Source organism: Chiroxiphia lanceolata, chromosome 30, assembly GCF_009829145.1.
Source record: "Chiroxiphia lanceolata isolate bChiLan1 chromosome 30, bChiLan1.pri, whole genome shotgun sequence".
NCBI lineage: Eukaryota > Metazoa > Chordata > Aves > Passeriformes > Pipridae > Chiroxiphia > Chiroxiphia lanceolata.
The window spans coordinates 2,041,002-2,062,979 of record NC_045666.1 but is presented as its reverse complement, the minus strand read 5'-3'; the positions used below and the strand labels follow the sequence as shown (position 1 = coordinate 2,062,979).

Here is a 21,978-nt window from a genome sequence, read left to right as displayed (position 1 = left end):
CCAGAGCAGCTCGACCCCTGTGGCCAGAGTGGCTTGACCCCTCCAGGTCCAGCTCCCTCCAGCCCCACACACCAAGGAAGGGCAAGAGTCACGTTTGTTTATTTGGGCCCTGTCCAGATTTAAAAGGTTTAAAAGGAAAACAAACCCAAACAGCTGAGAAAAACAGGAGTTTGGGGCAAAACAGGGAGATGAAGACACCAGGGGAAGGGGATGGGGGGGTAGCAACTGGCTGCTTGTGCAGCCCTTAAAAACAGGATCAAAACCTGCAGAAAACCTGCAGAAACCCCAGAAAACAGCCCAGGGCCTGGGCCTGGCAGACAAGGGAAGCCCCTCAACCCTCTTCCTCCTCCTCCTCCTCCTCCTCCTCCAGGCAGCGGACGCGCTTCCGCCTCCCCCGGGGCTGTGGGTCCTCGTCCTCCTCATCCTCCTCAGAGCAGGGGGCTGCAGGGGCCAGCCCGGGACCTGTGGGTGGAGGAAGAGGGGAGGGAGCTGAGCCCCCAGCCTGGGGGTGAGGGGAGTGGGGGTACACCCCTGTCCCTCCACCACCTCCCCAGCCCAAGGGACGGGGCAAAGGGGCTGGGGACAGGACAACCATGACCCAGCAGTGCCCTGTGCCCAGCTCCTGGTGACACCCAGAGCCCCCTCAGCCCCACAGGAGAGAGCAGAGGGGCTGAACTCACCTGAGTTCCCGCCATCCTCATCCTCACTGTCGAGCTCCCGGCGCCTCTTGGTGCCCGACTGCACTGGGCTGGGGACGGGGACAGGGACCGGCTCCTCGCTGCAGCCACGGGGACAGGGGTTGGCACCGCTCAGCCCCACACTGGGAGAGCACAGGGGGCCAAATCCCCTCCCCAGGCAGGGGGAAGACCCCCCAAGTCAGGAAGAAGAGACCCCCAGCTCGGGGACAGGATCCTGATCTCACCTCTCCGAGTCCGATCCCAGCTCTGCCGGCAGCTGTTCTGCTGAGGGGCACAAGGAGAGGGGCTCGGGGCCGTCCCCACTGGTGGGGGTCCCACACCCCCAGCCCGGCCCCTCACCTGGACCTGGGTCCTGGGGGCACTTGGGTGGCCCAGGCAGGTCCCGGGGGGACCCTGAGGGGTCGGGGCCGTGGTGGGTGACGGAGGCGGCCGCGCGTCGGAGCTGCTGCGGGGTGAGGGCAGCTGGGATGCGCCAGAAGGATTCCTGGGAAGAGAGGGGGGATGCTGCAGGGCTGTGCCAGGAGCGAGGGGACAGGGACAGGGGTGGGCACAGGCACAGGGGTGGGCACAGGGAGCTCACCTGCTCGCTGGCGGGGGGCCGCAGCCCCAGCTGCCGCAGCAGGCTCTGGAAGCGCCGATCCTCCATGGCATCCTCGTTCTCCTCCGTCAGCGGCACCAGCGGCACCGGGTGGGACACGCCTGGGCCGAGAGCACCGTCAGCGGGACCCCCCGAGCCCACAGCCCCTCCCTGAGCCCCCCCTGCTCACCGTCCTCCTCTCGGTCCCCCGACCCCCCCTGCTCACCATCCTCCTCATGGTCCCCCGGCCCCCACCCGCTCACTGTCCTCCTCTCAGTCCCCTGATCCCCCCTCTCACCGTCCTCCTCTCAATTCCCCTGATCCCCCCTCTCACCATCCTCCTCTCGGTCCCCCGCCGCCCTCCTCAGACAGTTCTCCAGCCACCGCAGGGGCCCGGCCAGGCCTGGGGACAGCAGGAGGTGACACAGGGTCCGGCCCTGGAGCCGAGCCCAACCAGGGGGGCTCAGAGCCCCTCGCCCACCTTCCTGATGCAGACGCTGAGCCAGGCCCTGCCCAGCCCCTTCCTCGGGTGCCCAGTTCTCCTCCATGGGGCCTTCCTCCACTTCATCCTCCTCGTCCTCCTCCTCCTCCTCACTGTCCTCATCCTCTGCTGAGCTGTCCTGGGCTGGCACACCCGGGACACCAGCAGCAGCCTGTGGGGACCAGCCGTGTTCGGGTGCCTGGGGTGGAGCAGCACCCACTGGTCACAGCCCAGGACCCCCCAGCCCCCCCTTTTACCATCCCGGGGCCGTGGCCGTGGCTCTTTCTCCGGCGTTTCTTGTACAGCTCCTTGCGCTCCGACACCAGCCCCAGCCCCAGCAGCTTCTCCACCACCCGAGCCCGCGACCGCCGCGCCGTCAGGTGCTTCATGATGTTCCCCAGGACATCTGTGGGGCAGGGGGTCAGGGTGGGGGCTACAGGGGGGCCGCCACCCTCTGCTCACCCCGGCCCCGCTCACCGTCCGAGCCCTGGAATTCCTCAAAAAGCCGCGTCAGCTCCTCCTCCTGCTCCTGAGTCCACAGCACGATGCGGGTGCCCTTCCTGGGGGAGGGGACACGGCTGTGGGTCCCTGCCCGGGGTGAGGTGGGTCCCTGCCCCGGCCCGGGGGTCCCCCGTGGGGATCCCTGACCCACCTCTCCCGTGGGAAGTCCCTGGCACTGCTGGCCAGCCCCATCCGCACCAGCTGCTTCACCACCTGCCTCCGCGTCCGCCCGGCAGTCGGGAGATGGGCCAGGATGGCAGCGATGATGTCCTCACCTGGGGAGCAGGAGGTGCAGGGATAGAGCCCCCCCTGCCCCCCGGGGGTCCCACTGCCCCCCCCAACCCCGGGGCCCTCCAGTACCTTCCACTTCTTTGTACTTCCAGTACAGCTCCCGCAGCTCCTGCTCTTCCTGGGGGGTCCAGGGAGGGACCCGGCTCTTGGGAGCCCTGGGCCGAGGTAGAGAGGGGGTGAGGGGAGAGGAGAGGGGCTCGGGGGGGTTACAGCCCCCTCCCCGACCCCACTCACCCCTCTCCCTCCTGCAGGGAGCTGTAGCCCTTGGTCATCTCGTAGACGGCCGTCGGGTTCTTCCAGAAGAGCAGCTCCACAAAGGCCTTTTTGTTGGTGGCCGCCAGCGCAAAGAACTTGCCCAGGATGAACTTGGCCAAGGCCACCAGCTCCTGGGGAGAGCGGGAGGGACAGTGGGACTGGGGGACGTGGGGACACAGCCGGGCTGGGGACATGGGGACAGACCCCGCCCCGGGGGGGCTCAGGGGTCCCGCTGACCTGGTGGGCGCCGGCCGCGGGGTCGCTGAGCAGGCGGTGGAAGAGGGCGAAGAGGGAGAGCTGGAAGAGCAGCGGCTCCATGCGCAGGTCACGGGCCAGGCGGTGCAGCAGCCGCGCGGCGCAGTGGTTGGTGCGGGGGCTGTTCCGCGCGTACCCCCGGAGCAGCAGCACCAGCGCCCGCACCACGGGGGCACAGGCGAACCTGCCACGGCCCCCCGTGAGTGCAGCTGCCCCAGGGAGGGACCCCCCGTGCGCCCCCGGGGCCACCCAACCCCTCTCACCGCTTCAGGTAGTCAAGGAAGTTGAATTCCTTCTCTGACACTTGCACTGTCTCCTCCTCCTCTTCTTCATCCTCCTCTTCCTCGTCCTCCGGCTCCTCGGGCTCAGGGGGTGGGTTCCCTGTGGTGAGACGAGCTGAGGGTCCCCAAAGCTCTCTCCCTTCTGGCCCAGAGCTCTCCCCCTCCCCAGCGTCGGAGTGGGGGACTCACGGGGCAGGGGAGCGACGAGGATCTCCCGCAGCAGCCGGGTCTCCTCAGGCGGCCCCGCGTCAGCAGCTCCGAACACGTCCCCTTCGGGCCAGACGTCCCTGGGGACAGGGGGGACAGGCTGGCACCGTGCCCCCACACCCCGGGGACGGGACGGGAATTGCGGTGCCGGTACCTGGCGGAGCGGAGCAGCCTCAGGGCCTGGGGCACCTGGGAACGCCGCAGGCACCCCTGGATCCGCAGCAGAGCCTCCGCGCGCTGCTCCTCCACCGGCGTCTCCGAGGCGGCGTCGAAGGGCACCACGTCCTCGGGGAGGGGCACCTTGCCCTGCGGAGGGACACCGTCACCCCTGCCCCATCAAGACCCCCAGAGGTCCCCGTGGGGTCAGACCCTTCCCTGGTACCTCCAGGCAGGCCTGGAGCTGGGGGGCCAATCCCGCCCACAGCTCCTCCAGCTCCGCCGTGCTGGGTGGTGGCGGGGTGAAGGCTGCGGGCGCCCGTGGCTTCTTCTTCCTGCGGACACGTTTGCTCTGGGGGGGCAAAAACAGGCTCAGGAGGGGCTGCCTGACCCCCCAGGGTCCCCCTTGGTGGGGCAGCCGTGCCCCACCTGCACCACGAGGCTGGCACGGCCGCGGCAGAAGCGCTCCAGCATGCGGAGGAAGAGGTGGGCCGTCTCCACCAGGTCCCGCAGGAAGCTGCGCGGCTGCTTGGTCTCGTCGAACTTGCGGAAGAGCGTCAGGAAGAGCTCCCGGTATTCCATCAGGTAGAAGATGTTGCCTGGGGAGCAGGGGGGGTCGGTGGGAAGTGGGATCAGACACCTCACCCTGGGACAGGGGGAGGGACAGAGGGACTCACTCTTGATGACCTGGCTGCTGTCCCGCACCGCCTGCTCGGGGGACCGGTCCATCTCCTGCACCGTCCGCAGCAGCTCCTGGTACGCCTTCAGGGCCAGGTGCATCCTGGGGACGGCAGTGTGGTGGCCCCAGGTGCCCAGGGAGCCCCAGACACCACGGGGTGTCCTAGATGCCCGGGGGGTCCCAGGTGCCCAGGATGCTCACCTGTGGGCCCAGGTTGTTGCCTCCTTCTTGTCCATCAGGGCCATCTCGTAGTATTTGGTGAGGTTCTGCTCAATGAAGTGGAAGGCACGGACACTCACCGTCTCCGACACCAGCTCCGGGCGGAAACCGCGGCGCCGGTTGAAGGCCATGAAGAAGGCGGTGGCCCACAGGTAATAGGTCTCGTCGTGCTGCTGAGCCTTCTCCCTCACCAGCTGGTCCTGGGGGCGGCAGGGGGGCTGGTCAGAGGGGTTCCCACAGCCTGGGGAGGGGGTCCTGGCCCCCCCAGGCTGCTCACCTTGACCAGCAGCATCAGGCGGTTGTAGCAGCCCTCCAGGAAGTCCTGGCAGAAGTGGCGCAGGAAGAGCCGGACGTTGCGGGCGGAGCGGTGGGAGGGCTCGGATTCGGGGGCCGCCTGGCGCCGCCGGGGCACCCGCTGGGGCTCCTTGCCCAGGTCGTGGCTGTAGCTCTTCAGCTGTGGGGGTCGAGCTGCCAGACTTACACCCCAGTGGCATCATCCCTGTGCCCCCCCACTGCATCTCCGTTCCCTGTGCCCCCTCCAACGCCCCTGTCCCTGTGCCCCCCACCATGTCCCCATCCTGGTGCCCTCTGCCACATCCTGGGCCCCGGGCCCCTGTTCCTGCACTCACGTTGTGCAGCCCTTTGTGGAACACGACATCCCGGTCCCCGATCGACTTCAGGCCCTGCAGGACGTAGGAGCCACCGAAGCGGGAGTGCCTGGGCAGGGGGACAGGGGCTGAGCGGTGCCGGCCCCGCCACGGGGTCCCAGCCCTGCCACAGGGGTCCCCCCTCCTCACCTGGACGGGCGCTGCAGTGCCCGGGCCCTCTTCTCTGCCAGCTCCCGCTGCCGCAGGGTCTCCAGCTCCCGCGTGTCCTCCCCGTGCTCGGCGCCCGCCGGCCCCTGTCCCAGCGCCGCCAGCTCCTCCGGGTTCTGCCGGCAGCTCCGTCAGCTTTGTGGGGTCCCCGGGGGGGCCCTGCCCCGCCGGCCCCTGCCCCGGCTCACCTGGTCTCGGAACATGAGGGAGATGATCTCCAGGACGTGCAGGGCCCATTGCTGCTCCACCTGGGCGCTGGCCAGGAACTTGAGCAGGTCGTCCATGCCGCTGATGTGCAGCGCCCACAGCACCCGGTCGTGCACGCTGGCGTCCCCATCCACACCCTGGGGACACGGTGGGTAGGGAGTGGGGGTCTCCACAGAGCCAGGGCGGCCCCAAACTTGCTGGGGAGGCAGAGAAGGGCCCCATCCCGGTACCTGCTCCTCCGTGGGGTCCGGGGGGACGTGCAGCACATTGCGCACCAGCAGCAGGATCCTCTCGATCAGCAGCGTGTCCTCCTCCTGTCGCTGCTCCCAGTCCTGGGGGGTTGGAGCCATCAGAGCCCCTTGTAGCCCCCACAGGGTCCCCCAGCAGGGACAGACCCCGCAGCCCCCACAGGGTCCTCCAGCAGGGACAGACCCCGCAGCCCCTCAGGGACTCACCAGCTGCAGGAGGTCGTAGAGCTTCTCGCTGAGCACCACGAAAACCTTCTCGCTGGCGAAAGCCTGCAGAGAGCCCACGTGAGCGAGGGGCCCGTGGGCAGAGACATCACCCAGGGCCCTGCCCCAGGCAGACTCACCTCCTTGTAGGCCTGCAGGTAGGACAACACCTGGAGAAAGTGGTGCCGGGAGGCTGCGTCCGCGGGCACCTTCCCGAAGCAGAGCAGGGCCGGCTGCGTCAGGTTCACCATCAGCCTGCGAGCGGGTGGAGGGGTGTGAGGGACCCCCGCTCTGCAAGGAGCCCCCACAGGGCCACCCCTTGTCCCCAGACCTGTCCCCCAGTACCTGACGATGGCATCGAAGAGCACCTTGTCCTGCGGGTACTGCACCAGGATGGGCAGGAGGTCGTTCTGCAGGATCTGGGCTGCCCCCAGCTGCTGCCGCACGTCCCGGGTCTCGTCCTCGTGGCGCAGGTACCGGATCAGGTCCTTGACGCTCTCTGGGGGGACACAGGGTCGTGTCCCCGCCACCCCCGGCACCCCCCGCCCTCCCCCGGCGCCCACCTACCCAGGCAGTCGGGCTCCCGGTGGTAGACGTCACCCTCCAGGTAGCCCAGGGCGCTGCAGGTGGCCAGGAGCTCGCAGTTCATCATGTACCAGTCCATGCAGCGCGGGGCTGCGCACCGGTACCGGCACCGGGGGCCGCCTGCGGGGCACCGTCAGCGCCGCCGTGTACGCCCGGTCTGGGGTCCTCCGGGACCTCCCGCCCGTCCCGGGCTCCCGCGATACCGCCCCACCTGTCGGTCCCAGTCCCCCTCCGTACCAGAGCACCCCGCTTGTCCCGGTCCACGCCGATTCCGGTGGCGGATTCCCGATCCCGGAGCATCCCCCAGTCCCAGTCCCCTCCAATGCCGGCGAACCTCTCAGTCCCGGCCCCGCCCTATACCGGCCCACCCCACGGCCCCCGTCCGCCCCGATCCCGGAGCACCCCCTGCTCCCGTTCGTCCATGATCCCCACCCCCCAGTCCCGGAGCACCTCCTAGACCCCGGTACCCCCTCGATCCCGGAGCACCTCCCAGATCCCGGTACCCCCCTCAATCCCGGAGCACTCCGCAAACCCGCATTCCCCCGGGCCGGTCCGGGTTGCCCCCGGCCCGCCGCGAACCCCGATCACCCCGCAGCCCCCGGCGCCCCCTGATCCCGGACTCCCCCGATCCCGATGCCCCCCCGTCCCCGCTCACCGCCGCCCCGTCCCCGCCGCTCCCGCGATCCCGGCGCGGGGGCGGCGTTACACAACCGGCCCAGTTCCCGCGGAGCGAGGCCCCGCCCCGCGCGCGCCCTTCAAGGGGCAATTTCACTCCCGCTCCCTGTGGGCCCTCTCACCCCACCCCTACTCCCCACCCCACCGCCCACCACGGGTGCGAACCAGCGCAGCGATGCCCCGTTGTGCCCCGCCGACCCCTCCCCTCGACCCCCGCCCCGCGGCGCCGAAGGGGGGGCACACACACAGCTCTCTCTGAAAGGACGAGGCGCGATGGAGGCGTTGCCCTTTTAAGAGCGGCGCTGCCTGGGCGTGGCCTCGCCCCGGGCGCGGGAACGGGCGGCACCTCCCGCCACCTCCGCGCGGTGCCCGGGGGGGGCTTCGGTGCGTGTCCCCCCCTCCGGTCCCTCCCGGATCCCGGCGCCGGGCACGGCCGCGAGCGGTTACCAAAATAAAAGAGCAGGTTTAATTCACCGAACACAGAAGTCCCGCCGCGGCGGGGCGGGGCGGCCCCGGCCCGGTACGGGCGGCCCCGGGCAGCCCGGTGCCCGGTTGCCGGCAGCGGGGGCCCCGCCGCCGCCCGCCCGCCGCGCCGCGCCGCACACACACGCACCACACGCACCGCGGCGGCCCCGTCACAGCAAAGCAGCGGCGGGCGCGGGGCCGCGCCCCGGGACGGGCCCCGTTACAGCCCCTGCGTCTTCAGCTCCAGCGGCTCTGCCGGCGGCTCGGGCGGCGGCTCGGCGACAGCGGTGACGGCGGCGGCGGCGGGGACGGTGACGGCGGGCGGCTCTCCCTTGAGGGCGGCCAGGCGCTCGGCCAGGCTGCGCGGCCGCGGGCACAGCGCGAACTCGTACAGCACCGCGCCCAGCGCCGCGCCCAGCAGCGGGCCCGCCCAGTACACCTGCGGGGGGGCGGCGTGGGCACCGGCACCCGGGGGTCCGGCCCCCCCGCCCCCCGAGGCGCGGCACCCTCACCGCCGACCCCCGGGGCCGCGGGCACCCGGTGAGCGGGGGGGCGACCGCGTGTCCCGCCCCCGGGATATCGGGGTGGGGGCACAGGACCTGCCCCCCGGTGAGCAGCGAGCGGCCGCATCCCCGCCAGGATATCGGGGGGCAACAGCTCTGGGGGTTCACCAACACCCCGGGGCGCTGCAGTCACCGCGGTGACACCGACAGCCGCCCGGCGGGGACACGGGGGCTGGGGCAGGGCGGGGACAAGCAGGGAGGGACTGGGGGGAGCCCGGGGCGGGTCTCGGGGTCCCCGTCCCCCCCACTTACCCAGTGGTTGGTGAAGTCGCGGGTGATGACAGCGGGGGCGAAGGAGCGAGCGGGGTTCATGCCGGCGCCCGTGTAGTGGATCTGCGGGAGAACGAGGCGCTGGGGGGCTGGACAGCAGCCCCCCGGGTCTCGCTCAGCCCCCGGGGTCCGGGCAGGGGGGTCCCCGCGGCCGCCCTTACCCCGAAGAGGTGGCCGAGGGCGAGGGAGAAGCCGACGGGCACGGCGGCCATGCCCGGGCGCCCGTCGTGACGGTCGTCGAAGCTGGCGAAGACGCAGAGGACGAACTGGGCTGTCAGGAGCACCTCCACAACCGTGCCCTGGCCTGGGCCCACGCCGGGGTGAAGCTACACGGGGAGAGGGGCTAAACATCCTGCAGAGATGCTTCCCCAATCCCCCCAGCACCCCAATCCCCCCCTCGTTATCCCTCCACACCCCCCAACCCCACTGTACCCCAAATCCCTTCTCGCCCCAAACCCCTCCCAGACAGCCAGGCCCCATTACTGTGCCACACCACCCCGAAACCAAAAACACCTCTTGGACCCCCCAGTCACCTCTGAACACCTCAACTCCCCATCACAGCCCCATGGTACCCCAAAACACCTCCTGGCCTCCCCCCAATCTCCAATCTGTCCCCCCACCCCAACACGTCTGAACCCCTCAACCCCCCATTATAGCCCCACGGTATCCCAAACCCCAAACCACCTCCTGGACCCTCCAGCCGCCCATTAACCATCCCAAACACCTCCTAACCCCTCAACCCCCCAGTACAACCCAAACCCCACTCCCCTTCCCCGCCCCACAGTCCCCCAGCCCTGCAGACACCCCCAGTCCCCCCGACCCCCCAGTGCCCCCGCTCACCGCGTTGAGCCCGAGGGTGCCACGGATGGGGGCCGGGGTCACCCCGTAGAGCACCCCAGCCCCGGCCAGCGCGCCCAGCACCTGGGCCAGCAGGTAGCCCACGGTGCGGGCCACGGAGAGCTGCGAGGCCAGCATGAAGGCCAGCGTGATGGCCGGGTTGACGTGGCCGCCGCTGACATGGCCCAGCGCCTGCACCAGGGTGGCCTGGGCCAGCCCGAAGGCCAGGGCGGACCCCACGACGCTGGGGGGGCCCGGGGCCCAGCGCAGGGAGGCCCCCAGCCCCAGCAGGGCATAGAGGAAGCTGCCCAGGAACTCGGCCAGGACGGCCCTCCAGAAGGAGGACGAGCGCAGCTCCCGCATGGCCTGGCCCCGCTGCCCTCCACGGCCCCGCTCCCCTCCCCGGGGGCTGCCCGTGCCCACCTTTATAAGGCCCCCCCGGGCCGGCCCCGGGGGTGGGATCCCACCTCTGCCACCCCCCCTTAACCGCTTCGCTGCCCAGGGCAGGGGACGGGTGACACGCAGCAAGGAACCCCCCACGAGCCCCCCCGGGACAGCCCTGTGGCACCCCCTGATAGCGGGGACCCCCCCAGAGCTGTGTCCCCTGTCCCTGGGGTTGCCTGGGGTGGGGGGGGCTGTGACCCACGGTGCCCTCTGTGTGGTTTGGGGGACCCCCACGCTCGGGGCAGTGCTGAGGCATCTCCAACCCCCCTCCAGTGCTTTGGGGACACTTTGGGGTAACCCCATTGGGAGCCTTCCCCACCCACAGGGGGGGTCCTGGGTGGCCCCCCCCGGTTCGGCCCCGCTGGGGGCTGCGGGGGCCGCCCCCCCCGGCGCTGTTGTCTGCGGGAGGGTTTATTCAGCCCGGCTTAGCGGGCGCTGAGTCCCCGGCCGGGGGGATTAGGGCTCGGCCCGGCCATTGGCGCCCGCCGGAATCTGCCGGGGCTGCAGAGGCCACCACAAAGGGCTTTGCTGTGCTCAGCGCCCCGGCACGGGACGGGCCGACGGGGGGTCCCGGCCCCCGCCCTCGCCGGGGGGCCACAGGGAGGGGGCACCCACCCGCCGGCAGCCCCAGTGTCATCGCGGTGCCCTCGTGGTCCGAGGGTGGTGGTCGGGACCCCCCGCCCCTCACAGCATCACTCCGCGCCCACCTGCGACCCCCAACCACCTTTAATCCTGCCGGGGGGCAGAGAGGACAGTAAAAGGTTGGGGGGGGCTGGAGCCATCGTGCAGGGACCCCTCATCCTCCCGGGGGGACACCCTGCCCTGGCTGCCCCCCACGGAAGGTTCTGGGCTCTACGAGGAAACGGTGTCGGGGTGTCGAGGGTCGGTGGGGTGGGTCGGAGTGGGGGGTCCAGGGGGCTCAGGCTGTCCCCTGGTCCCGCTCAGCCGGGGGGGCCGGGGGGCCACGGGCAGAGGGTGAGGAAGGGGATGGGCTGGGGGTCTCCACCAGTGCCACGTCCCGGCAGGCGAGGCAGGCGCCCAACTTCTCCCGGGAGGCTCCGGGGGCCAGGACGAACTCGTAGGTGAGCCCGGCCAGCAGCGCACCCAGCACCGGCCCCAGCCAGTACACCTGGGGGGGCACAGAGTGTTGGGGGGCCCCAGGGAGTGGAGGGGCACAGGGGGAGGGGCTGCTCAGGAGATGGGGGGATCAGGGACACCACACCAGTGACGGGGACTGAGACAAGGTTGACCCGTCCCAGGGAGACCCACCCAAGGGAAGGGAAGACCTGAGAACCCCGTCCTGTGGTAAGGATGGGACCGCAGGGGGTCCCACTCTGCATCTGGGGGACCCACCCCCACCCTGGGGTCTCTGAGGTGACCCGGGGGTGCCCCCAACTCACCCAGTGGTGGTCCCAGACCCCGGTGACGAGGGCCGGCCCCAGCGCGCGGGCGGGGTTCATGCTGCCCCCTGAGAACGGCCCCTGCGGGGCAGAAGGTCAGGGGCTGGCGGTGGGGGGACCCCCATGGCCGGGGGGACACTCTGGGGGGTCCTTACCGCGGCCAGGGCGCCGGCGGCCACGGCACTGCCCAGGGCCAGCCCGGCCTGTGGGGCCACGCGCTCGGCCGTGGCGAAGGCGGCCAGTGCCAGCTGGAAGGTGGCGAAGGTCTCCCAGGCCAGCGCCGTCCCCACCGTCCCCACCTGCGGGAGGGACACCTGTTCCCCCGTCCTGAGCACCTCGGGACGGGCACGGGGCCGAGGACACTCACCCTGGGGACCAGGCCGGTGCCGTCCGGCAGCGCTGTGTAGGCGGCGGCGGCGGCGAGCGAAGCCCCCGCGCACTGGGCCAGGACCGCCAGGGCCCCGCGCAGGGCCCCGAGCTTGCGGGTGCACAGCAGGGCCAGCGTGAGCGCGGGGTTGGCCTGTGGCCCCCCGAGGGTGCAGACCAGCCCCCCGGCCGCCAGCCCCCCGGCCAGCGCCGGCGCCAGGGGGCCGGGGCCCGCCGAGGCCCCCAGGACCACCCCCACGAAGATGAGGGTCCCCACGGCCTCCGCCAGCACCCCCCGCCAGAAGCAGCCGCTGCGCAGGTCCTGGGGGCACAGGGGGACAGGGGGTCACCCCGCGGGCACCACCAGGACTGGGGGACGGGGGGACAGGGGGATGGGGGGCTTTGGGCATCGGGGCCCTCGGGGGGTGTCCTCCAGGGACTGGGTACTGTGGAGAGGGGGTACCTCAGGGAGGGTCCCTTGGGCATGGGGTGCCACAGGGTGTCCTGGGGACAGGGGACCATGGGCATGGGGGACCACGGGGACAAGGGACCATGGGCATGGGACCCTCAGCACCTGGGCACCACGGTGATGGAGTGTCCTGTCAATGGGGGGCACCGTGCCAGGAGAGATGGGGGGCTCACAGGGGGTTACGGGGATGGAGGTGGGGGCAGGAGCCACAGTAGGGGGCACACAGGGACCCCCGTGCCAGTGCGAGAGGGCACTGAGATGACAGATTGGGGGGGTCCCCACGAGTTAGGGGGCTACTCACCCACCCCCCACAGCAGGGAGGGACCCAAGGCTGTGGCTCTGGGGTGGGGGGGCTCTTGGCAGGGTCTTACCTCCCCAGTGGCCATGGCACAGCTGTGGGCACCTCTACTCCTGGCACTGCCACCCCCTGGCACTGCCACCCCCTTGGCGCAGGGCACCCCTGGGGTGCTGAGGGGCTGAGGCTGGGACAGAGCCCCGGGGGGGCTGCGGGGTCCTTGGCTCAGGTTCAGAGCATCCCTGGGTGCCATGGCAACAGCCTTGGACCCTTTCGGGTGTTGCCAGGACGACTGGAGATGAAAGGCCGGGATGAAAGGCTGGGGGGGGAGCTGAGGGAGAGGGGGGGTCACACAGCTGGGATGGGAATGGGAACAGGGCTGTCCCTGGGGGGAGACTGGGGGGGCTCACACAGCTGGGACAAGTGTGGGGACGGGGTCCAGGGGGGGCCTGGGGGGGCAACACACCTGGGACAGGCACAGGGACAGGGCTGTCCCCATGGAGGGGTTGGGAACACACCTGGGACAGGCACAGGGACAGGGCTGTCCCTGCTGAGCGGGTCCCTGGGGGGCAGCGGGAGGGGTCGGGGGGAGCCCCTGTGCCCCCCCCCGGGCCGTAGCTCTGCCAGCTCAGCACCGGCCCCGCACGTGGGGTGAGTCAGCGGGCGAAGGGCCTGGATCAGCACGGGGGGGGCGCGGGGGGTGCTGAGCCCGGCAAAGCCAGAACAATCCGCGGCCACAAAGGGCCGGGACAGCGCGGGGACAACGGGGGGACATGGGGGCGACACGTGGGGAGACGTGGGAGGGACATATGGGGGGGACACTGGGGGGACAACGGGCCCTGCGGGGCATGGGGGGGCAGCGGGGCTCCCCCAGACCCTGTGGGGTTCCAGCCCCTCCCAGGCTGGGCACAGCAGCGTTGGGAACCCCTGTTGTGCCCCCCAGCTGGTTGGGGGGACCCCTGACCTGCCCCCCAAATCCCTGTGGGACCCCTCCATCCTGTTCCCACCCAGGCCAGGGGGTCCCCTGTCCCCTGCTCGGACCCCAAAGCCCTGTGGGACCCCCCATCCTGCCCCTGACATTCCAGGGATGCTCTGTCACCCCACAGAGCTTTGAGGACCCCCAAGACTCCCTGTCCTGCCTCACAGACCCCCCCCGGATGCCCCAGTCCTGCCTTACAGATGCTCAGATGCCCGCAGATAGCCCCAAGGTGCCCCACAGACCCCCAGGACCCCCCCGTCCTGCCCTGCAGACCCCTCGAGAGTCCCAGGTGCTCCCAGGATCCCACATCCTGCCCCACAGGTAACCCAGAGCCCCCCATCCTGCCCCAGAGACCCCCCAGGTGCCTCGAGGACACCCCAATCCTGCCCTGCAGACGCTCCCAGGTGCCCCACACTGACCCACAGACCTCCAGGTGACCCCAGGACCCCCCATTCTGCCCCGCAGACCCCTCGGGTGCCCCTAAACCCCCCCTTCCGCCCCCCCAAGCCAGACTCCAAGATGGCGGCGCCCAGCGCAGCCTCAGCCACAGTCACGTGACGGCAGAAGGGTGGTGCCAAGATGGCGACGGGGCTGTGGAACCACGTGACCGGTGCCTCCAAAATGGCCGCGCCCACGGGGCGGGCGGCCCGGGGCGGGGCGGAGGGGTAATGGCGGCGGTGGGCGGGGTTTCGCTTAAAGGGGCCGCGCGGTACCGGGGGAACGGGGTCAAGACTGAGACCCCTCGGGGCAGGGGGAATCCGTGACACCCCCCAGCGCGGGAGTGGGGCTGGACGGGTGCAGCCCCCCCGGGGGTAGTGGCTGAGCGACCCCCCGGTTGGCGGTGGGGGGTGAGGCGGGGCGTCCCCCCCGCTGTCCCCCCCGTGTCACGGGAGGGTTGAGGGGGGTCATCAGGGTAGGGGTAGGGGGGCAACGTCCGGAGGGGTGCTGAGACCCTCGGAGGGGGCTGAGACACCCCCCGGGGGTTCGTCTCTATCGTTGGGCAGCACCGGGGGGAGCCGGGGGACACCGGGTCGGGGGGGCACAGATCACACCGGGGGAGGACGGAGCAGCACCGGGGGGGTCGGGCGGCACCGGGAGGGGGTGACGGGTGACACCGGCGGGTGACAGGCGGCACTGGGTGACTCCGAGGGGGGGCCGAGCTGGGACACCGGGAGGGGACAGGGCGGCACCGGGGGGGTGCCGGGGAGCGCCGGGGGGTGTCGGGTGATCCCGGGGAGAGGGGGGGGCTGACGGGCAGCACCACCGGGGGGGGGGGGTCGGCACTAGGACCCGCCTGGCGGGGCCCGCCCGGATTCCAGGCTGGCTCCCGGCGTGACGTCACGCCCGGTCCCGGCCCTCGCGCTCGGGAAAATGCTGCTCTCGGTGCCGCCGCGCTCGGGGCTCCCCGCCTTCGCCTACAACAAGGGCGGCAAGAAGGTACCGGGCCGGGGGGCGGCGGGGGGGGCGCCCCGGGGACGCCCCAGCGCGGCGCTGGCGGGGCCGGGGCCGTCCCGAGGGGCCGGGCCTGGAACGGGGGGGAAACGGGGCTCTGGGAAAGGGGGGGGGGGACATCCCCGCGAGCGGCCCCCCCTCCCCACGGGGACAGAGCGGGGACACCCCCCGAGCGCGACCCCCGGGCACCCCCCGCTCCGGTACCGGGGGGGCCGCTCGCGGGGGTTCCCCCTCCCTCTCCCCCGTTCGTGCCTCGGTTCTCCCCCCCCCCCCTAAACCCCGGTGACCGGTAGCGGGGGGTGCGGGGGGGTCCGGGAGGAGGAGGAGGAGGAGGGGATGGGGGTCATCGCCACGACCAGCGACCCCCGGGTGGACCCCCCCGAGCTGCAGCAGAGGCGGGATTTGGGGGGACAGGGACCCCCCGGGGGGTGCGGGGGTGGGAACACCGGGACAGGGGGAGGATGAGGAGCCTGGAGGGGGTCCCAGGAGAGATGAGGGGGTCAGGGGAGGGGATGATGGGGACCCTGGTTCAGAGGAGGGTGGGGACGCCGGGGGGAGATTGGTGGGTCCTGGGGGGGGGATGATGATGATGGGGACCCTCAGGGACGAAGGATGGGGGCCCGGGGGTGGGGAGGGAATGAGGGGGTCCGGGGGGGAGGGTGGGGTCCAGGAGTCCCAGGGGGAGGTGACGGCGTTCCAGGGGGGATGATGGGGGTCCAGGGGGGTTGGTGGGGGCCCGGGGGGCCCGGGGTGCGGGGGCGGCCGCGGGTGACTCACCTTTGCACATTGACATCAGCCCAGAGGGTTCCAGCTGCCTCTGGCTTAAGGGTCCCCAGGGATAGGGGGGGTTCCTCGGGGGGGTGTCTCCTGACCAGGGGACTCCCAGGATGGGCAGGGTCAGTCCCTGTGCCCCGCCGGGGCCTGTGGTCGCTCTCTCCACACCCACACTGTCTCTGGAGGTGGGGGGTGTTGGGATTTTGGGGGCTGCAATGGAGCAGCGGTGGCCACTGACCTTCCCCGACCCCACAGCAGCCCTATGTGCCCCCGGCACAGCCCCTGGGCCCCCCCAGCCCCAGCCCCGCCGGGGGGGCCCCGGACCAGCTCAGCAAGACCAACCTCTACATCCGGGGGCTGCACCCCGGCACCACGGACCAGGACCTGGTCAAGCTCTGCCAGCCGTGAGTGGGGCTGGGGTCCCCCCTGGGGCTGGGGTCTCACTGTTCCCCCTTCCAGAGCCCCCCCGAGGGGGCTGGGGGTCCTGCAGGGCACTGAGTCCCCCTTTTCGCCCCCCTCAGCTACGGGAAGATCGTCTCCACCAAAGCCATCCTGGACAAGACGACCAACAAGTGCAAAGGTCGGGGGGCTGTGGGGTTATGGGGGGAGCTCAGGGGAGCTCTGGGGGTCCCTCTCACCACCTGCCCCCCCTCCAGGCTACGGCTTCGTGGACTTTGACAGCCCCACGGCGGCCCAGAAGGCCGTGACGGCGCTGAAGGCCAGCGGGGTGCAGGCGCAGATGGCCAAGGTATGGACCCCCCGAGCCCCCCGAGCCCCCTGGGCCCCCCCTCCGTGGGTCCCCACAGCCCCCTGACCCCCCCACAGCAACAGGAGCAGGACCCCACCAACCTGTACATCTCGAACCTGCCGCTGGGCGTGGACGAGCAGGAGCTGGAGGCGCTGCTGAAGCCCTTCGGGCAGGTGGTCTCGACCCGCATCCTGCGGGACCCCCACGGGGCCAGCCGGGGGGTGGGCTTCGCACGGTATGGGGGGGCCGGGGGGGCTCGGCTGGGGGGCTGCAGGGGGCAAAGTGTGGGGCTGGGAGGGACCCATGAGGATGGGGAATGTTGGGGGGTGCACAGAACTGGGGGGTGCACGTGGGGCTGGGGGGGCACGTGGGGCTGGGGGGGTCCAGGAGGGTGGGGGGTGCCTGGAGCTGAGGGGGCTGCACAGCACTGGGGGGGGGGATGTGGTGCTGGGGGGCTCGGGAGGATGGGGAGCACTGGGGGGGGCACAGACATGAGGGGGCTGCACAGGGCTGGGGGGGCCTGGGAGGGTGGGGGTGTATAGGGTTGGGGTGGGGAGGGGGCTGCACAGAGTTGCGGGGGGGCCTGGGAGGGTGGGGGTGTATAGGGTTGGGGTGGGGAGGGGTCTGCCCAGGGCTTGGGGGGGGGGAAGATGGTCCTTGAGAGGCCCAGGAGGATGGGAGGTCCTGGGGGGGTGCACAGAGTTTGGGGGGCTCGGGAGGATGGGGTTGTGTATATCTAGGGGTGCTGGGGAGGGGGCTGCACAGGGCTGGGGGGGCACACAAAGCTGGGGGGGCCCCATTCGTGGCCCCCGCCCCAGCCCCGCTCCCCCCAGGATGGAATCCACGGAGAAGTGCGAGGCCGTCATCACCCACTTCAACGGGAAGTACATCAAGACACCCCCGGGGGTGCCAGGTGGGCTGGGGGGGCTCGGGGGGGGCTCTGGGGGGAGCTGTGGGCCAGCAAGTGGCACTGACAGCCCCCCCCCAGCTCCCCCAGACCCGCTGCTGTGCAAGTTTGCTGACGGGGGGCAGAAGAAGCGGCAGAGCCAGGGCAAGTTCGTGTCCAACGGCAGAGCCTGGGCCCGGGATGGCGACGCGGTGAGGGGGGGCCCTGGGAAGGGGGGGTCACACCCCGTGGCTGCCGGGGGGTCTGCAGGGCAGCACTGACCCTTCTCCCCCCCCAGGGCACCGTGACCTTGGCCTACGACCCCGCGACGGCGCTGCAGAACGGGTGGGTGCCCCGGGGTGCCCCCGGGCCCGGCGGGGCGGGGGCTGCCGGCCATGGCCCCCCCAGCCCTGACCCCCCACCCTGCAGGTTCTACCCGGCGCCCTACGGTCTGGCCCCCGGCCGGATGCTCCCCCCCGCTGCCCTGGCCCCCTACCTGCCCTCCCCCGTCTCCTCCTACCAGGTATGGGGGCTAGGGGGGTCCTGGGAGGGGGGGTCCCCACCTGGGGAGGGGTGGGGTGCTCAGGGGAGCCCCCCCATCTGCTCCCACCCACAGGTCCACGGCCCCACCTGGATGCACCAGTCCTACCTCGTGCAGCCCACGGTGAGTGCGGGGCCCCACCCAGTGCCACGCCCACGCCTGACCCTCCCTGATAGGTGGGAGGGGGTGCAGGAGCTATGCCCAGTGCCCCACCCACACGTGCCCCTCCCACTTTGTCCAGAAATCACACCCACTTTAGACAAGACACGCCCATTTCCAGCAGCCCCCCAGCCTCACTCTGGGGCTCCCTGTCCCCTTGTGTCCCTCTCCCCGTGTCCCCATGGCCCCAGCCCCTGTGTCCCCACTCTGTGTCCCTCTGTGCTTCCCTCAGTGTCACCTCAGAGTCCTGGTGGCCTCAATCCCCAGGTCCTCACCCATGACCCCACCGTGTCCCCGCGGTGTCCCCCACAGTGTCCCCTGTCCCTCCCCTGTCCCCCTGTTCCTCCCTGTCCCCCTGTCCCTGTCCCCCTGTCCCTGTCCTGTGCCCCTGTCCCTCCCCTGTCCCCCTGTCCCTCTCTGTCCCCCTGTCCCCCTGTCCCCCTGTCCCCCTGTCCCTGTCCCCCTGTGCTGACTGAGCCGTGCAGGGCGCGGTTCTGGCCCCCGCCGTGGAACACGCCGTCCCCCTCCAGCCCTCCGTGGTGGCCCCCCTGGCCCAGCAGCTCGGCCACCTCTCACTGGGCAGCACCGGCACGGTAAGACCCCCCTGACCCCCCCTGACCCCCCCTCGGCCCCCCCGGACCCCCCACCCCACCCACACCACCGCTGTCCCCAGTACGTCCCCGCTGCCGCCGCCGTGCCCGGAGCCTTCATCCCTCCGTACCCGCCTGTGCCACCGGCCCTCCCGCTGGAGGTGAGTGGGGGGGTTCAGGGAGGGGCTTAGGGGGGTTTCTGGGGGAGCAGGATTTGGGGGTGCAGCGTTTGGGGGCCCACTAACCCCTCCCCGCAGGACGGCGGAGCCGCCCCGACCCACGGCCCCATCGAGTCGCCGTCCGAGCCCGGCGCCTTCCCCTACCCCTACCCCAAGTAGCGGCGGGGGGGGCCCGGCCCGAGGGACCCCACCCACCTCTTGGGAGGGGCTGCACCGGGACCCTCGCCCGGCTTGAGGGACCCCGTGCCCCCTGGGGGGGCTGTGCCGGGACCCCCGCCCGGTGCTGCCCCCCCCCCCATTGCCTGAGGAAGGCTCCGGGGGGGTCCCTGAGCCCAGGGGGGACCCTGGTGCCAGAGATCCTGGTGGGGGGGGTCCCGCTGCCTCCCCTGCCCCCCCCCCCCCGCCCTCGGAGGGCTTTTTCTTCCTCCCGCATTTTCTAAAAAACTAAAGGAAAAAAAAAGGAAAGAAAAAAGGAAAAAAAAAAAAAAAGGAGAAAAAAAAAAAAAAAAAAGAAAAGGCAAAGCCGCTGCGCCGCCCCGGGGGGGCCGGGGGGTCCCGGCCGCCCCCCCCTCGTGCTTCCAGGGCCCGCGGCCCCGCCGGCCCCGGTGCCCCCCGTGCCTTCTGCTGCCCGCTGCCCCCGGCTCGGGGTCCAGGGTGGGGGGGTGATGGTGGACACCCCCCACCCCCAGTCTCCGGGCACCAGCCCCCCCGCAGGGCCGGGGATGCTGCGCCCATGTCCCCCCCCCCCCCCCCCGCTATTCCTGCCCCGGGGGGGTCGGTCAAGTGCAATAACCCCCCCCCCCAAACCCTCCCAAGCTTCGACGGGCGCCCCGAGGGTCAACCAGGCACTTTAGAGCCCCCGCGCCCCCCCCGGGGGGACTCCGGCCCCCCCTGGTGCCCCCCCGCCCAACGACAATCAGGGGGTCCCGCGGGGGCGGCTCCTGCAACCAAAGATTGGGGGGGTCGCGGGGGGTGCTGAGCAGCCCCGGCCCCCCCCGGCTTCGCGCCCCCCACGCCGGGGGTCTGTCCGTCCATCCCTCCCTATGGGGGGGGGGCAGCCCCCCACGAGCCCCCAACTTGCTTCCAGCTCTGGGGCCCGCCGTGCCCCCCCCAGCTCTGCCCAGGGCCTCCCGGTTCTTCCAGCCCCCCCCAGCGCAGGGGGGTCCCCAGGGCCCCCCCCGGGGCAGCGGGACCCCCCCGCCACACATCTACCTCACCCCCACAGCTCGGTGGGCGCCCAGCCCCTGTCTGGGGGGGTCAGGGGGCTTCTGCTCTTCGCCCCCCGCCCCCCCCGGGGTGACGCCCCCCCCGCCCCCGGTTTCCAGCCATCACCCACCTCCCCCCGTTGCTGCTACTGCCCGGCTCCCCCCGGGCACGGCCCCTTTGGTCGGGGGGCACCGGCCCCCCCAAGGAAGGAACCAAAGAGGGAGACCCACAACCGGCCCCCCCCCAACAGGGGGCTGGGGGGGGCGTTGGGACCCCCGTGCTGAGCCCCCGCCCCGCTGCTAGTTGTGGTGGGGGGGGGTAGGGCTGAGAATTGGGGTCCCACCAGCTCAGGGGGGGGCTCGAGCTGCCGAGGAGAAGCCGAGACACCCCCCCCGGCCCCCCCCGGCCCCCCCTTTAATTTATACGTAGCGCATTTTGTACAGGTTTTTAAGTTGCTTTTTTTTAAAGATCTCGAGAGGTTTCTAGTTTTGTATTTTCTTCCTCTGCTTCCGCGCTCGCCCCCCCCGCCCCCCCCGCCCGCGACCCCCCCCCGCGACCCCCCAACCCCCCCCTTCGAGGTTGTTTTTTTTTTTTTTAAATAAAAAGGCAAGAAAAAAAGAAACGTGCCTCTGTTGTGGGGGGAGCAAAGGGCCCCCAAAGAACTGCCCCCCCCCGGCTCCCATCACCCAGGACCCCCCATCCCAGCCCCAGCTCAGGTCCCCAAAAGACCCCCCCGCCCCTATTTAGGTGTCCTCTCAGCCCCCCATCACCCAGGGCCACCCACCCCAGTCCCACCCCCCTTCAAGGGTCCCAAACCCCCCCAGACCCCCACCCCAGAGGGCTCAGACCACCGTGTGTTTTATCAAACGTGAGTTGTTTATTCTCGAACGCAACACGCGGGGGGGGGGCAGGGGGGGGTCCTACAACTCGTTGGGGAAGGGAAGGGGGGGGGACATCAACAGGCAACAGCGAGGAGGGCGGAGGGGCCCCGCCTTCCTCCTCTAAACCTTATTAAAAACGAGATTGGTCCTAAAAATATAGAAAGAAATAAATTTAAATTCACAAAAACCTGTACAATTATCAAAAAGTCACTAAAACAACAACGGCTGGTTATAGAAAAGGCAGCGGGGGGGGGACACACACACGATGCTCCCGGGGAGGGGGCACACGGTGCTCCCACAGCCACGCCACAAGCCAGGGGGGGAAAAGGGGGGGGGCAAAGAAAACCCCCCCAGCTCCCCCCCCCCCAGCCCCCCCCGAGGGGGCAGGTGCCAGCCAGGGGGGGCTTTTTGGGGGGGGTGTGGGGGTAACGGGGTGTCAAACCAGGGGTTGGAGGGGGACAACTTCAACTGAACGAACACGAGAACGATACGGAGACTCCCGAAAACTTTCCCACGACGGAAAAAAAAAAACCAACCAAAAAAAAAAGAACAAAAACCTGACGGATCCGAAACGTGACTTAAAACCACAAAAAAAGTCCGTTACAGCGCAGTTATTTAGATAAAATATAAATATTTATGCGTAATATAAAGTCAGTTCAAATAGACTTCAAATCACCTCTTAGTTCAAAGCAAAAAAATAAAATAAAATAAAAAGTTTCTGAGGTTTATCTGATAGAAAAAAGGCTACTTTGAGACGGGGGGGGGGCGGGGGGCGCGGCCGGACCCCCCTGCCCAGGTAGGTGAGTTGTTTTCAGTGCTCTGTGGGGCCGGGGGGACGCGCCGGGACCCCCAAAACCGCCCCAAACCCCCAGAGCGAGTACCCGTAATAACCTGGCCGGGGGGGCCGGGGGGGTCCTGGCCCCCTCCCGGGCCATCCACAGCATGGGGGGACCTGGGGGGGGACCCCTGCCCCAACTCGGGCCCCCCCAGCTGGGGGGGGACCCCTCCCCACCCAGTGCAACCCCCCCCAGCCCAGTGAGGTCTGGGGGGGCAACACCCGCCTGAGGCTTCAAGTCCATGGTGGGGGGGGCGGGGGGCCAGACCCCCCCCCGGGCCTGCAGTAGCGTCCCTGAGGGATCT

At 70.6% G+C, this 21,978-nt stretch overlaps 4 protein-coding genes across 11 annotated transcripts; 1 reads left to right on the top strand and 3 right to left on the bottom strand.

The window, feature by feature from the left end:
* Positions 1-76: 76 nt before the first annotated feature.
* Positions 77-7,344, bottom strand: TIMELESS (timeless circadian regulator). Of its 5 annotated transcripts, none has more exons than XM_032713519.1 (30): positions 7,315-7,344; positions 6,642-6,779; positions 6,420-6,573; positions 6,215-6,329; positions 6,078-6,140; positions 5,853-5,954; positions 5,604-5,759; positions 5,398-5,531; positions 5,230-5,317; positions 4,878-5,054; positions 4,583-4,800; positions 4,380-4,483; positions 4,132-4,301; positions 3,929-4,054; positions 3,701-3,852; positions 3,529-3,626; positions 3,322-3,439; positions 3,041-3,242; positions 2,783-2,934; positions 2,618-2,703; positions 2,409-2,532; positions 2,234-2,316; positions 2,014-2,162; positions 1,757-1,928; positions 1,610-1,678; positions 1,279-1,397; positions 1,038-1,182; positions 923-962; positions 681-778; positions 77-489 (listed from the first exon to the last, which is right to left on the bottom strand). In XM_032713519.1, exons 2-30 carry the CDS (start codon positions 6,736-6,738, stop codon positions 332-334), a joined length of 3,669 nt encoding a protein of 1,222 aa, XP_032569410.1. In that variant the 5' UTR covers positions 6,739-6,779; positions 7,315-7,344; the 3' UTR covers positions 77-331. The 5 variants fall into 5 exon arrangements, with proteins under 5 accessions (XP_032569410.1, XP_032569411.1, XP_032569412.1 ...); XM_032713520.1 differs by having other exon boundaries at positions 923-959; XM_032713521.1 differs by having other exon boundaries at positions 77-462; positions 923-959.
* Positions 7,345-7,951: 607 nt separating this feature from the next.
* LOC116800010 (lens fiber major intrinsic protein) lies at positions 7,952-10,527 on the bottom strand. The gene is made up of 4 exons (XM_032713522.1): positions 9,473-10,527; positions 8,794-8,958; positions 8,615-8,695; positions 7,952-8,238 (listed from the first exon to the last, which is right to left on the bottom strand). Exons 1-4 carry the CDS (start codon positions 10,214-10,216, stop codon positions 8,020-8,022), a joined length of 1,209 nt encoding a protein of 402 aa, XP_032569413.1. The 5' UTR covers positions 10,217-10,527; the 3' UTR covers positions 7,952-8,019.
* A 94-nt stretch (positions 10,528-10,621) lies between these two features.
* On the bottom strand, positions 10,622-12,882 carry LOC116800012 (lens fiber major intrinsic protein-like). Its single transcript, XM_032713527.1, is given in 5 exon segments — positions 10,622-11,042; positions 11,314-11,394; positions 11,469-11,636; positions 11,639-12,001; positions 12,520-12,882. Coding segments are annotated over 5 exon segments (999 nt in total). The 5' UTR covers positions 12,697-12,882; the 3' UTR covers positions 10,622-10,832.
* A 1,820-nt stretch (positions 12,883-14,702) lies between these two features.
* Positions 14,703-19,189, top strand: RBMS2 (RNA binding motif single stranded interacting protein 2). Of its 4 annotated transcripts, none has more exons than XM_032713523.1 (13): positions 14,703-14,859; positions 15,904-16,052; positions 16,170-16,228; positions 16,305-16,396; positions 16,474-16,631; positions 17,230-17,309; positions 17,385-17,494; positions 17,581-17,627; positions 17,712-17,805; positions 17,899-17,946; positions 18,468-18,575; positions 18,656-18,733; positions 18,830-19,189. In XM_032713523.1, exons 1-13 carry the CDS (start codon positions 14,794-14,796, stop codon positions 18,908-18,910), a joined length of 1,170 nt encoding a protein of 389 aa, XP_032569414.1. In that variant the 5' UTR covers positions 14,703-14,793; the 3' UTR covers positions 18,911-19,189. The 4 variants fall into 4 exon arrangements, with proteins under 4 accessions (XP_032569414.1, XP_032569415.1, XP_032569417.1 ...); XM_032713524.1 differs by having other exon boundaries at positions 15,928-16,052; positions 18,830-19,176; XM_032713526.1 differs by having other exon boundaries at positions 16,537-16,631; positions 18,830-19,176.
* The last annotated feature ends 2,789 nt before the right edge of the window (positions 19,190-21,978 follow it).

Excerpts from the sequence above, each read along its gene's own strand:
- LOC116800010 (XM_032713522.1), bottom strand. The coding sequence starts at position 10,216 with ATGGGGTTACCCCAAAGTGTCCCCAAAGCACTGGAGGGGGGTTGGAGA. Across the intron at positions 8,959-9,472 it reads GCACCCTCGGGCTCAACGCG|CTTCACCCCGGCGTGGGCCC; the intron begins GTGAGCGGGGGC and ends CTCCCCGTGTAG. Across the intron at positions 8,239-8,614 it reads GCGACTTCACCAACCACTGG|GTGTACTGGGCGGGCCCGCT; the intron begins GTAAGTGGGGGG and ends GCCCCCCCGCAG.
- TIMELESS (XM_032713517.1), bottom strand. The coding sequence starts at position 6,738 with ATGGACTGGTACATGATGAACTGCGAGCTCCTGGCCACCTGCAGCGCC. Across the intron at positions 3,243-3,321 it reads TTCCTTGACTACCTGAAGCG|GTTCGCCTGTGCCCCCGTGG; the intron begins GTGAGAGGGGTT and ends GGGCCGTGGCAG. Across the intron at positions 490-680 it reads TGAGGATGGCGGGAACTCAG|CTCCCTCCCCTCTTCCTCCA; the intron begins GTGAGTTCAGCC and ends CTGGGGGCTCAG.
- RBMS2 (XM_032713523.1), top strand. The coding sequence starts at position 14,794 with ATGCTGCTCTCGGTGCCGCCGCGCTCGGGGCTCCCCGCCTTCGCCTAC. Across the intron at positions 17,628-17,711 it reads GCGACGGCGCTGCAGAACGG|GTTCTACCCGGCGCCCTACG; the intron begins GTGGGTGCCCCG and ends CCCACCCTGCAG. Across the intron at positions 18,734-18,829 it reads CACCGGCCCTCCCGCTGGAG|GACGGCGGAGCCGCCCCGAC; the intron begins GTGAGTGGGGGG and ends CCCTCCCCGCAG.